Below are 12,873 nucleotides of genomic sequence, written 5' to 3'. Positions count from 1 at the left end.
TTTCTGCTTTCCTCTTGCCTCAAGAGAAGCACTATCTTTACCTGCCTCTTGTCTCAAGAGAAGCACTATCTTTACCTTTCTGGGTCTGATCCTTGTCTAAGTCATTGTTCCCATCTCCTGACTTATTCAAATAAATATCCATTTTGTCTTCTACAACTTCAGTTTTTCTTTTTCCATTTGTATTTAATTTCCTATTGAAATTACTCAGTAATTAATAAGGAACTTATCAATTACATGGTATATGCAGTCCCTGGCCATTCAGTTATTGATTCTACATATCTGAAGTACATCCACTCTCTGGTGGAGTTTAAATGAAGAAATGCATAGAATATTGTTGTTCTCTATATTGAATAAAAAAGTCATTTCCCTTTCATTCTTGAAGTTCTTTATATAAGTTGAGAGAAACGCTTTTATTGTTATTGTTATTCAGATTTCCCTAATAAATTTCCCTAATAAAAACTCAAACTAAACCAAACCAAAAATCCTTTAATATTTCCCCTTGTCATATTCTCCAACATAATCATATTTCTTTCTTTCTTTCTTTCTTTTTTTAATAATAGCTTGACAATGCCAAACCTTTTGTTCCAATTTTTCCCCTCCTTCCCTCTAACCCCTCCCCTAGGTGGCAGGATGACCAGTAGATGTTAAATATATTAAAGTATAAATTAAATGCAAAATAAGCATACATGTCCTAACAGTTATTTTGCTGTACAAAAAGAATCGGACTCTGAAATATTGTACAATTAGCCTGTGAAGGAAATCTGAAATGCAGGTAGGCAAAAATATAGGGATTGGGAATTCAATGTAATGATTCTTAGTCATCTCCCAGAGTTCTTTCCCTGGGTATAGCTGGTTCAGTTCATTGCTCCATTGGAACTGATTTGGTTCATCTCATGGCTGAAGATGGCCAGGTCCATCAGAATTGATCATCATATAGTATTGTTGTTGAAGTGGATAATGATCTCCTGGCCTTGCTCGTTTCACTCAGCAACAGTTCATGTAAGTCTCTCCAGGCCTTTCTGAAATCATCCTGTTGGTCATTTCTTACCGAACAATAATATTCCATAATATTCATATACCACAATTTATTCAGCCATTCTCCAATTGATGGGCGTCTACTCAGTTTCCAGTTTTTGGACACTGCAAAGAGGCTGCCACAAGCATTCTTGCACATACAGGTCCTTTTCCCTTCTTTAAGATCTCTTTGGGATATAAGCCCAGTAGTAACACTGCTGGATCAAAGAGTATGCACAGTTTGATAACTTTTTGAGCATAGTTCCAAATTGCTCTCCAGAATGGTTGGATGTATTCCCAATTGCACCAACAATGTATCAGTGTCCCCATTTCCCCACATCCCCTCCAGCATTCCGCATTATCTTTCCCTGTCATTCTAGCCAGTCTGACAGGTGTGTAGTGATATCTCAGAGTTGTCTTAATTTGCATTTCTCTGATTAATAATGACTTGGAGCATCTTTTCATATGGCTAGAAATAGTTTCAATTTCTTCGTCTGAGAATTGTCTGTTCATATCCTTTGACCATTTATCAATTGGAGAATGGCTTGATTTCTTATAAATTAGGGTCAATTCTCTCTATATAATCATATTTCTTAAAAAAAAAAAAAAAAGCAGTCTACATCAGGTAGTACCAGTTTCCATCCACTCATGCATGATCCCTAACCATTTTTCAGTTTGATTCCAGGTCAGCTAGTCAGTAAACATTAAGCACTTAGTATGTGTGGGGCACCATATTAAGTACAGGGGATATATATAGAGGTAAAAAACAGTCTCTGCCTTAAAGGAAATCACAAGCTACAAGATGAGAAAAAAACAAACACATATGTATAAACAAGTATAGACAGAATAAATAGGAAATAATTAAGATAAAGGCACTATAATTAAGAAGGATTGTGAAAAGCTTCTTGTAAAAGATGGGATTTTAATTGGAAATTGGAGAGAGCAAGGAAAGCCAGGAGGGAAAGCATTCTAGGTGTGGGGGGACAGCTAAAGAAATTGTCTAGAAATGAGAGATGAAGTTTCTTATTCATAAAACAGCTAGGAGATCAGTGTCACTAGATCAAAAAGTACATGTGGGGAGTAAAATGTAAATAGATTGGAAAGGTTGGAGGAGACTAAGTTATGGAGGGCTTTGAATGCCAAACAGAGCATTGATATTAGAGGCAATAAAAAACCACTGAATTTATTAAGCAGGCAAATGATTTGGTCAGACTTGTGCTTTAGGAAGATTTCTTTGGTAGCTGAATGAGGATGAATTGGAATGGAGAGAGACTTGAGGCAGGCAGACCCACCAGCAGGCTATTGCAATAGACCAAACATGAGATGATAAGAGCCTGAACTAGAGTGATTAAATTGTCAGAGGAGAGAAGGGAAGTATTCAAGAGATATTGCAAAAGTTTTCATACTGACAGGCCTTGGCAACAGATTGGATGGGATGGGTGGATGAGGTGGAGAAATTTAGTGAGAAATACAGTATGACTCCTAAGTTTCAAGTCTGAGAGACTGGCTAGATGGTATTGTCCTCTACAGTAATAGGGAAGGTGGGGGAAGGTTATTGGGGGAAAGATAATGAGTTTTGTTTGACATATTGAGTTTGAAATGTCTACTAGACATCCATTTTGAGATGTCTGAAACATATTTGGAGGTTAGCAGGGAATTTGGAGCAGGATAAGTAGATAGAATTATTAGCATAAAGATGTAATTAAATCAATTTTGCTGATGAGATCACTAAGTGAAGTAGTTTAGAGGGAGAAGAAAAGAGGACCCAAGAGAGAATCCTGAGAGACATCTGAAGTTAGAAGGCATGATTTCCATGAGGGAAATCATCTAATGAGGGAGAAAAAGGAGTAGTTAGATATGTAAGAGGACCAGCAGAGAGAAGTGTCAAAAAATCCTACAGAGAAGGGAATATCAGGGATAAAAGAATGATCAACAGTATCAAAGGCTGCAGAGAGGTCAGGAAGGTTGAGTTAGAGAAAAAACCATTAGATTTGGCTACAGGAATTCTTTGGAGATTTGGTAACTTTAGACAGAGTAGTTTCAGTGAAATAATGTAGAGAGTAGGAGGAGAGAAACTGGAGGTACCCATTGGAGATGGCCTTTTTACCATGTCTTAAAATTAATCTCTTAAAGGTCAACAATGACTTAAATTTCCAAATCAAATTTTCTCAGTCCCTACCCCCCTTTGATCCTTCTCTATCTTTCTTTACCATTTACCATCTCTTCTCTGTTTATTCTCATTGCCTTTTGATTTCTGAGGCATTATACTCTGTCTGTTCTGCCTTTCAACCAATCCTCCTCTGTTTCTTCATCCTTGTTCCTTAAGGTAGAAGTTTCTCAAAGTTCTTTTTACTTCTTGATTATTCTATACCCTTAAATTACCTCCACCATCTACCTTTGCTAATACTCATGCTTGACTGAGTAGCAGTGGACAATATCCTACAAAATGACCAACTGGTTGTCTAAAAATTAATGTTACCTAATTTCAACTGAACCTTCATTACAAGAAGACAATCTTTTATCTTGTACCTAATTGATTTGTTTTTCCATTCCCTAGGGAGGCTATTTCAAATTTCTCTTTTCCCTTCAAACCACTCACACTAATCCCTTTCTTCAACTACTCTGCTAAGGAACTCAATTTATAGTTCACTAAGAAAATAAAAACTGTTAACCAAGAGCTCCCTCTTTTTTTCTGCTTTTAATTTCAATTTTTTATGAATTGAAATGAATTTAGTTTGTTTGAATTGCCAAGACACTTCATTTACCCTTGATCCCATCACTTTTCATATACTGCAGATTTTCCCCATTAATCTCCAGTCTCTCCCTATCTATCTGATGGCTCTTTCCCTATCCCTTAAAAATGCACTAGAGTCTCTTCACCCTTTAAAAGAAAATTTTAATAGAGCTTACAGTTCCCCAAAACACTTAGAACTGTATTCAATCCCTCTATTTCCTCCAACATACTTGTTAACCCTTTAAATCCATCTTCAGTCTCATTACTCTTCTAAAACTGGTCTCTCCAATATAATCAGTAATTGTTTAATTGCTAAATCTGATCATATTTTCTCTACTCATCTTTTTGTTCTCTGCAGTATTTATCACTGTCAACTATCCTTTCCCTCCAGATGCCTGTAGGATATGTCATCTAATAATCTGAATATCTTACTACTAGTACCTCAAACTCAGCTTGTCCAAAATCAAGTTTATTTTTTTCTCCAAAAAACAAAAGAACAAAACCAAAACAAACAAAAAACCCTTGCTCTTCTTTCTGACTTTTCTTTCTACCAGTGGTACATACCCCTTACTTTTCATATTCTCATCTTCACAATCTTGGTAAATGTTTGAATTTACATTCTTCTTTGGGTCACTGAGGAGAAAGTAACTTGAGAGAGAATCAAATTCATCCTGTTCTTGGCAGGTTCTTTAAAAAAAAAACTTATTTAAAATTTAAATACAAAATAAGAAAAAACAAAATAGAAAAAGAAAGACAGCAGGTTCTTAATAGCTCTAAATTCTACTGTGTATTTCCAGGTGCCAGTCTCATAGTCCTTTCTTCTCTACCAAAACCCAGTCTCAAGAAAAGATCCAGGTTTTTTAATAAGAAATAGGACTGCTTAGCTTCAGGCAGCTCTGACCTCCTTTCAGGGGAAGAGCAGCATGGGAAAGAGAGACAGTGTGTATGATTTGAAATTGGGAATATCTGGGCTCTATAGCTGAGACTTGGAAACTTTATCTAAGTCACCTAACCTCTCAAATCTTCTAGTTTCTTATCTTTTAACATGCAGATAACAGTATGTGTACCTATTTTACTTACCTCACAGATTGTCGTATACGAAGTGCTTTGAAAATCTTAAAAGGGCCAAAACACTCTTCAACTCAGACCATCGGCCTTCACTTCCCCCATTTTCTAGCTCCCCTTTATTCCATTAGAATGTAAACTTTTTGAGTACAGAACTGTCTTGCTTTTTTGTATTTGTGTCACCAATATCTAATACAGTGCCTTGCATATAGTAAATAATTAACAATACTTTATCTATCTGAAAGCCTACTATCACTATTTTGTTTAAATGGTCTCCTACCAAGAGATCATCATTTCTACTTTGGTAGTAATTTCCACTTAATTGGTTAGAATTGGGTCCAAACAGTACTTCTGATTATCATATCCTCTCACTTTTTTACAAATCAGATTATTAGTAGGGCAAGTTAAAAATTTATCAGCTGTTGTATTTTTAGCAGAAAAATAGTTGTCTGGATATTTGAAGTCTTCTATCACTCTCTTAGCGTGCCTCAGTGCCAGGTATGGGATCTGTTTTCCAAACAATCAGTATATCCTCCTTCTGCTAAAGTAATTGTAATGTCTCTCCACAGTTTTATTACTCCTTTTTTTTCTTCCGTTGATCCTCACTTAAATGTTTTCCACTCTGCTTCCTGCTTCAGGTTCATGTAATAATGTAATATCCTCATGTAATAATAACTGATTGTTTGCACAGTACTTTAAATTCTGTAAAACACAGTTAGGTATATAGATAAAGAAAGTTGTTATATCAAATGACACATGATGAAACTGATACTCGGAGAAGTTAAATGACTTGTCTACATGTTCCCAACTAAAAGATATTAAGTGGGGGTTTGAAGTCAGATTTTCCCAATGCACAGTCTACTAGTCTAACCATTATACCTTGCTGCTTTTCATATTAATTTATATTCTTAATATACAGTGCATATGGTCTTCATTAGGAATATTGCATTAGTAGCTAATAGTACATTATTTCTATATCTTATCTGCCATATCCAATCATTTCACAAATTCTTTTAAACTTACTTTCTAAGTAGTCCTCAAATCCATCATCTCTCTATTCCTCTGCTTTTTTTTCTGCCCCTAATTATAAGGACTTTTTTGGCAGCAGCCTCCTAAAAAGTCTTCCTACCTCCACTTTTTTCTCTGTATAGGACATAGTTTTACATAGTAGGTACTCAATGAATGTTCATTGAATTGAATTCTACTTAACTCATTATAGTGGTTGAGTCATCTTCTCTAAAGATTTTATGATTTCCTCACCCAAATGAAAAAAAATAATCTAGAGTTAAACTTGATTCTGATTTAAAGAAAATGTTTTGAGGACTGAATAGATAATAAGGCAGTTTACATTTTTAACTGTTCTATTCATTCAAAGCCACTTAATTAGACCCATATTTCAGTTTCCTGTTTTTAATCTGTTGATTAAATGGTTTCAGTTAATATTCACAGCAAGCACACCAGTTAGACAAGATAGGATGTCTTGTCCATGCTTTTGCAGGTTTTTTTGTTTTTTTTGTTTTTGTTTTTTTTTTTTGGGGGGGGGGAGTTTTTTGAGAATGTCTCTTAGACCATAAGAATATTTTGTGATTAAATTGCTTATATTTAGGTAGGCCTTAAAAATTACAAAATGCTTCACTTTGTTTTATTTGATCTCTGTAATATCCCCATGAGGGATTAATTGGTGGATCCAGTATCTGCACCTGGTTTATAATTCTAAGTCTGATATTTTTGTTTCTACTGGGAATGTGAAGCTCTGCTCTTTATTCTAGTCACCTATGTTTGATCATATCCAAAGCAGAGGTGAAAAAGCAAGAAAAGTAAAAAAAAAAAAAAATTCTGAGTTAGTCTCTTCTAAGGTTGTTCTAAGAATCTCCAGTTCCTAGAGAAATTTAAAGAAGTATTAGTTCATATTTTCTGTGACAGGTTTTTTTTAAAGAATTCTGGGGCATCTAAATCATCCACCAAGAGATCATCTAAATTAAAAGAAGGAAAAGTAAATTATTGTTAATTCAGTGTTTAATGTGTATTATTCTGCACTAAAGTCCTACTCTGATACTTATTGAATTGAATTTAGTAAACAGTTGTAAGCAGATTCACATAATGGATTGGGAGCGAACTTCAGTCAGGAAGATCTGGGTTTGAGGCTGGCCTCTGACACATATTGGCTTTGAGTGCACCAGGTAATTCTCTTAGGATATAAGTTGCAAAACAGTGGATGTTCTTAATTGATAAAAAGGAGTTTCCTCACTAGTTCCCTATACCAAACCATAGCTGTAGATCAAATGAAGCCCAAAACATTTATTAAGTACTTAACATATATAAAGCATTATGTTTGGTCTAGGGCAGGGCTTCTTAAAACTTTTTCCACTCACAATCCCTTTTTGCTCAAGAAATTTTTACATGACCCCAAGTATATGTGTACAAAATCAAACATTTACTGAAAATAAATCATAGTTTCCTGACCTCTGCATTCAATTATGAGACCCCTTATGGAGTTGTAACTCACAGTTTAAAGAAACTTTGCTCTAGAAGTACTTAGACAGAAATGAAAACTTGTCCTCAAGAAACTTTGTCTTCTTGGGGAAACAATAAATATACAGATAAGTGAATGTAAAATAATTCAAGAGAGAGAAGCAAGAATAAATGGGGCAGAAGATGCAGGAATCAGAAACAGTTTAGACTAAGAGTTACCCCTTGATCTGAACCTGAGAGGGTAAAGGGAAATTTGTCTCTAGTATAGGCCTCTCCATTGGCAGAATAGCTAATAAGCCATTTTGTTTATATTATGGCATACATAAAGGGGAATATATCATTCTTTAAAGGTAGGAGAGGTGCCAGATTGTAAAATGCTTTAATTGCTAAACTGAAGAGATGGTATTTGGTCCTACAGGTCCTAGGACGCTTTGAAGAATTTTAATCAGGAGGGTTTCAAGGTCAGTCTTCTATCTTAGAAATATAAACTGGCATTTAAATAAAGGGTAAAGCATTTACGAAACTATTACAGTGATGAAGACCTTAACTTAGATGTTAGCCTTGTATTTGGAAAGAAAGATTTAGAAAATTTTGCTTTAAAGGTTGAAATGACAAGATGTGGCAGCTAATTGTGTGTGTGGAGAGGTGTAGAAGTCCAGTTTGATTTTGAGATCATGAACCTGAGATGAATGGCATTTGTGCCTTTTTTCCTAAAATGGGAAAGTTTAGAAGAGAGTAGAGAAGGACAGACAGCAATGACAAAGTATTTGGATCTACTGTGTTTAAGATGTCTCTGGGACTTCCATTTTATTATTTCAATAGTTAGTTAATTGGTGCTAAAAGACTAAGGTTCAAGGGAGAGACTACGGCTAGATATAAAGATTAGGGAGTCATTTTATAGATTTGATAGTTAAACTCATGGAAACTTATATGATTGCCAAGAAAGAATATAGAAGAATAAAAGACTATGACCCAAGACAGAATCATTCAGAAAACTCTGAATTAAGGGATATAGTATGGATGATGATCCAATAAAGTAGGCTAAGGAACAGTTAGACAGGTAGTAGGCAAACCAAGACAGTAATGTATGGAAAATCCAGAGAAGATTGAGTATCTAGAAGGAGAGTTAGAAAAGACCATCTGATTTGACAATTCAAAGATCATTGGTTATATGAGTAAACCAAGGATGTCCACTTTCCCCACTATTATTTGATATAGTTTTAGACATTCTAGCAATGGTTTTAAGACAATAAATTAAAGACAATAAATAAAAATAACTAAAGAGAAGAGAGAAACCACCCGTGTTTGCCAATAATATGATACTTTTTAGTGGGAAATTCTAGGGAATCCACAGAAATACTGAAATAATAATTTTAGCCAAATTGTAGACTACAAAATAAACCTTCAAAAATCAAACTCATTTCTGTGTAATAGCAAAATAGCAAAACCAAGAGTCAGTAATAGAAAGAGAAATTCAATTTCAGATCACAACAAAATTTATAAAATGTGTGGAGATCAATCTACCAAAGCACTAAAATGCCTTGTATAAATTTAATTACAAAGTACTACTAAGGAAATAAAGAGCAATTTTAAAAACAGTAAGAATATTCAATATTCATGACTGGGCTATGCCAATATAATAAAAATCACAGTGCTACCAAAGTTAATTTATGTTTTTAATGCTATATAGATCAAATTATCAAAGATATTTTATAGAACTTAATAAAATAACGATTCACTTGGAAACACCAGAAGATCTAGAATATTCATGAGAATGATGAAAAGAGGAAGAGAGAAAGGCGGAATAGCATTTCCATTCCTCAGACTATTTAAAGTAGCAGTCATCAAAACTTTCTGGTAATGGTTAAAAAAAAAATCAAAAGGTAGCTAGATGTGAATAGATTAGACAAGGGAAAATTAGAAAGAATAAAATTCAATAAACCAGAAAACAAATTACTTAGGAAAGACAATACTATTTGATTAAAACTCCTGAGAAAACTGGAAAGCAGTCTGGCAGAAAGTATGTTTAGACCAGCATTTATATCATATTCACAATACATTTTAAATGGAAATGTGACCTTAATTTTAGAGATCATACTATTAAAAAACATTAGAAGTGAACCAAATTACATACCTGTCATAGTTATGAGTATGAAATAGATTTTGAACCAAACAAGGGACAAAGGCAATTACAAAAGATAAAATAGATAACTTTGATTATATGAAGCTGAAAAACTTATGCGTTGGTGAAATTAATGTACCTGGGCTAAAAAGGAAAGTAATCATTACATCAAATTTCTCTGATATGTAAATATTTAAGATATATATATATATATATATATATATATATATAATCAATTAATAAACACTCATGTAAAGCCAAAAAACATTCCATAGTAGATTCATTGTCAAATGATATGAACAAGTAATTCTCCAAAAAAGAATTGCAAATTTAAAACATTAAAAAGTTCCAAACCATTAATAAGAAAAATGTCAATCAAAAGAACTCTTGGGTTTCACCTTACATATAATGTCTTTTATATTGGCATAGATTAGAATATTCAATATAGAAAAGTTGTGGAAAGATAGCTATGCTGGCACATTGTTGGTAGAACTGTGAATTAATACAACCATTTTGAAAAGTAATTTGGAATTATGCAAATCAAAGTGACTGTTGACCTAGAGATTCCATTACTGTGATTATACCCCAAAGCAACCATTAATAAAAAAGTCACCATATATGCTAAAATATTTATAGCAGCATTTTTTGATGATAAGAATAGGAAACAAATTATATACCTATCAATTAGGAAATGTGATACTGCACAAAGAGTCCTCAGTTATAATGTAATGTTTCTGTGTTCTAAGAGATGATTATGATGAATACAGAGAAGCAAGGAAAGATGTATCTAAACTGATAGCTAAGAAGACAATATACATAATATGTAATATACAACCATGTAAAAGGAAAGGAAAATCACATACAAAAATTCAAAAGTTTATGTTGTGAAATTATAAAAGAATAGAGCAATGTGAGAAGACATGTGAGAAGACACTTTTTCCCTTGGCCCTCTGCAGAAAAGTAGGAGAGCCAAAAGAGTTGAACATTGTACATATTTTTAGACTTAGACTTTTTATATTTGTTGATCATTGATGCTGACTTTTTAAAAATTGTGTCCTTAAAAAAATATCATTTGTTATTTGAAATGGCTTCCAGGAGGCAGAGGTGGAGGAGCTTGTGGGAGGGGGATATGGGAAATTATGATAATGTTAAAAAAATCAAAAGAATTTATTTGATCACTGGTAACTTTGAAGTGAGCAGGTACAGTTGAGTGATGAAGTCAGTTTGGTGATGTTAGGATGAAGAATAATGTTTTGTTTGAAACATTTGGAACCTAATATTGTCTATTCCTGCTTTGTAGAAACCATCCTGATGTTCACAAATACAGTGTTGAGACAGTACAATGGTATCCTCATGATACTGGCATGTTCACCTCAAGCTCTTTTGATAAAACTCTGAAAATATGGGACACAAACACATTACAAGTAAGTGTATTTAAATTGCTAAAAGGATAAAGATTAATTCAATCCTTGGTCTATTTATTGATATTGCTATCAAGGTTGATAATTCTGACAACACTGAAAACTAATACAGCTTATTAAATATAAGCGACAGTGAAAATTCATGTGATCTTTTGGGGAAATTATTTTATTCATCTTTATTGCCAGTTTCTAAAAGGAAAGATTATTAGTCCTGATATTTATGTATAGGCAGATGTATTCATTTAAATCTATCATTATTATAATTAATAATCTCACTTCTTTAAAAATAGGCAAGAAAAGTAATATGGTACCATAGAGAGTAAAGCTAGATTTTGGCCCAAGACTACAGGTCATTTGACTTTTCAGTGCTTTAGAAACTAAATTATAAAGGCATCTAAAGTGTAGAAAAACTCTCTAAATTATACTGTAATTTTCAACTACTGTAATTATACTGTAAATTTCTTTGTAATTTTCAAAGATGTTGATCTACATCGGTAGAAATTCTTTACCCAAAAGTTTCCTCTAATCAATAAAATTTTTACACACATGGCTGTACACGTGCATGTATGTGTGTGTGCATGTGTATGCACACATTTGGCAGGCCTATAGTTCCTCTTGCCTTTGATGTCATCACATCAAACTCAGTATATCCAAAACTCCTCATGAGTTTTCAATTCTCAAATTTCCTCTTTCTATTTATGGTCCTATTAATTGCTTTAATTGGAAATCTTTCTGAAGATTTTCTTAATTCTTCATTATCTTTTATTCCTTAAAGCTTAGTTGTTCACTAAGTCTGTAAATTCTTCCCTTAACAATGTTTCATTTATCTCTTCTTTCTTATTGTTGCCATCATCTAAATGAGACCCTCACTTCCTCATAACTAAATAGCTTCCTAATTCCTTCCCTATTTCTATTATCTCTCCCTTTGGTCTATTCCTGTCACCAAAGATGAATCTTCCTAAAATCATGACTTTATCATGTTACTTTTTTGTTGAAAAAAAATTTTTTTTTCATCTTATAAGAGGAATTTCTCAGTCTGGCATTTAATGTCCACCTTGATATTGATAGCTTACATTTCTATAATGTTACAGATTATTAAAGTTCTATTCTGGCATCTCCTTTTGGTGTGGAGGCAACCCTGGTCTCTCAAAAGCTGCCAGCAGAGATAATCTAATACTGAACTTGGAAGGTTTTGAATAGAGAAACAGGAATGGATTATATACTTATTATCTAAAGATCACCCTGGCTATGTACAGTGGAACTCTGATACCTCATTAGTCACAGGGTAATGAATTTTTTGTCCACCAAATACTCAGAGACCATCTATTGAGGGATTGTGATCTATATCAATGGAGAGGTAGCAAAATTGTAGATGTTTGAAATATCAAAGTATTTATAGTTTACATAATTCTTATATATTATCTCATTTAATCCTTCCCTAATATTTAAAAAACTTTTTTTCCTTCCCTTTTTACCTTTTTAACCTTCTTATGCTTCTCTTTAGTCTTATATTTGAAGATCATATTTTCTGTTCAGCTCTGATCTTTTCATCAAAAATGATTGAAAATCCTCTTTTATTGAATGCCCATCTTTTCCCCTGAAAGATAATGCTTAGTTTTGCTGGATAGATTTTTGGTTATCCAAGCTCCTTTGCCTTCTGAAATATCATATTCCAGGCTCTTTGAAGCTGGTAGGTTCTAAATAATCCCGATTGTGACTCCTCAATATTTGAATTGTTTCCTTCAGGCTTGAAGGAATGTACTATTCTTGCAGTACATTCTCCTTACTTTGATAATTCTGGAATTTAACTAGAATATTCCTTAGAGTTTTCATCTTAGGGTCTCTTTCAAGGAGGTGATTGGCAGATTCTTTCAATGACTATTTTATCCTCTAGTTCTAGAATATTAGGGCAGTTTTTCTTGATGATTTCTTGAAAGATGTCCAGGCTTTTTTTTTCCCCCCATTATGGCTTTCAGTTAGTCCAGTAATTCTTAGATTGTTTCCTGGATCTATTTCTAGGTCAGTTATTTCTAGGTCAGTTGTTT

The 12,873-nt window shown here is 33.5% G+C and overlaps 1 protein-coding gene across 3 annotated transcripts in view; it reads left to right on the top strand.

Moving 5' to 3' along the window:
- The window catches only part of ERCC8 (ERCC excision repair 8, CSA ubiquitin ligase complex subunit), a 58,468-nt gene that overhangs the window by 7,842 nt on the left and 37,753 nt on the right, over window positions 1–12,873 (top strand). For 2 of the 3 annotated variants that reach the window (XM_031965356.1, XM_031965363.1), the window contains exon 4: window positions 10,708–10,831. In XM_031965356.1, the coding sequence (XP_031821216.1) occupies window positions 10,708–10,831 (124 nt within the window). Of the gene's footprint in view, window positions 1–7,703; window positions 7,747–10,707; window positions 10,832–12,873 lie in introns of all 3 variants that reach the window. The other variant, XM_031965367.1, reaches the window with a different exon arrangement.

Source organism: Sarcophilus harrisii, chromosome 1 (assembly GCF_902635505.1).
Source record: "Sarcophilus harrisii chromosome 1, mSarHar1.11, whole genome shotgun sequence".
Lineage (NCBI taxonomy): Eukaryota > Metazoa > Chordata > Mammalia > Dasyuromorphia > Dasyuridae > Sarcophilus > Sarcophilus harrisii.
This window is presented reverse-complemented; position numbering and strand designations above follow the sequence as displayed.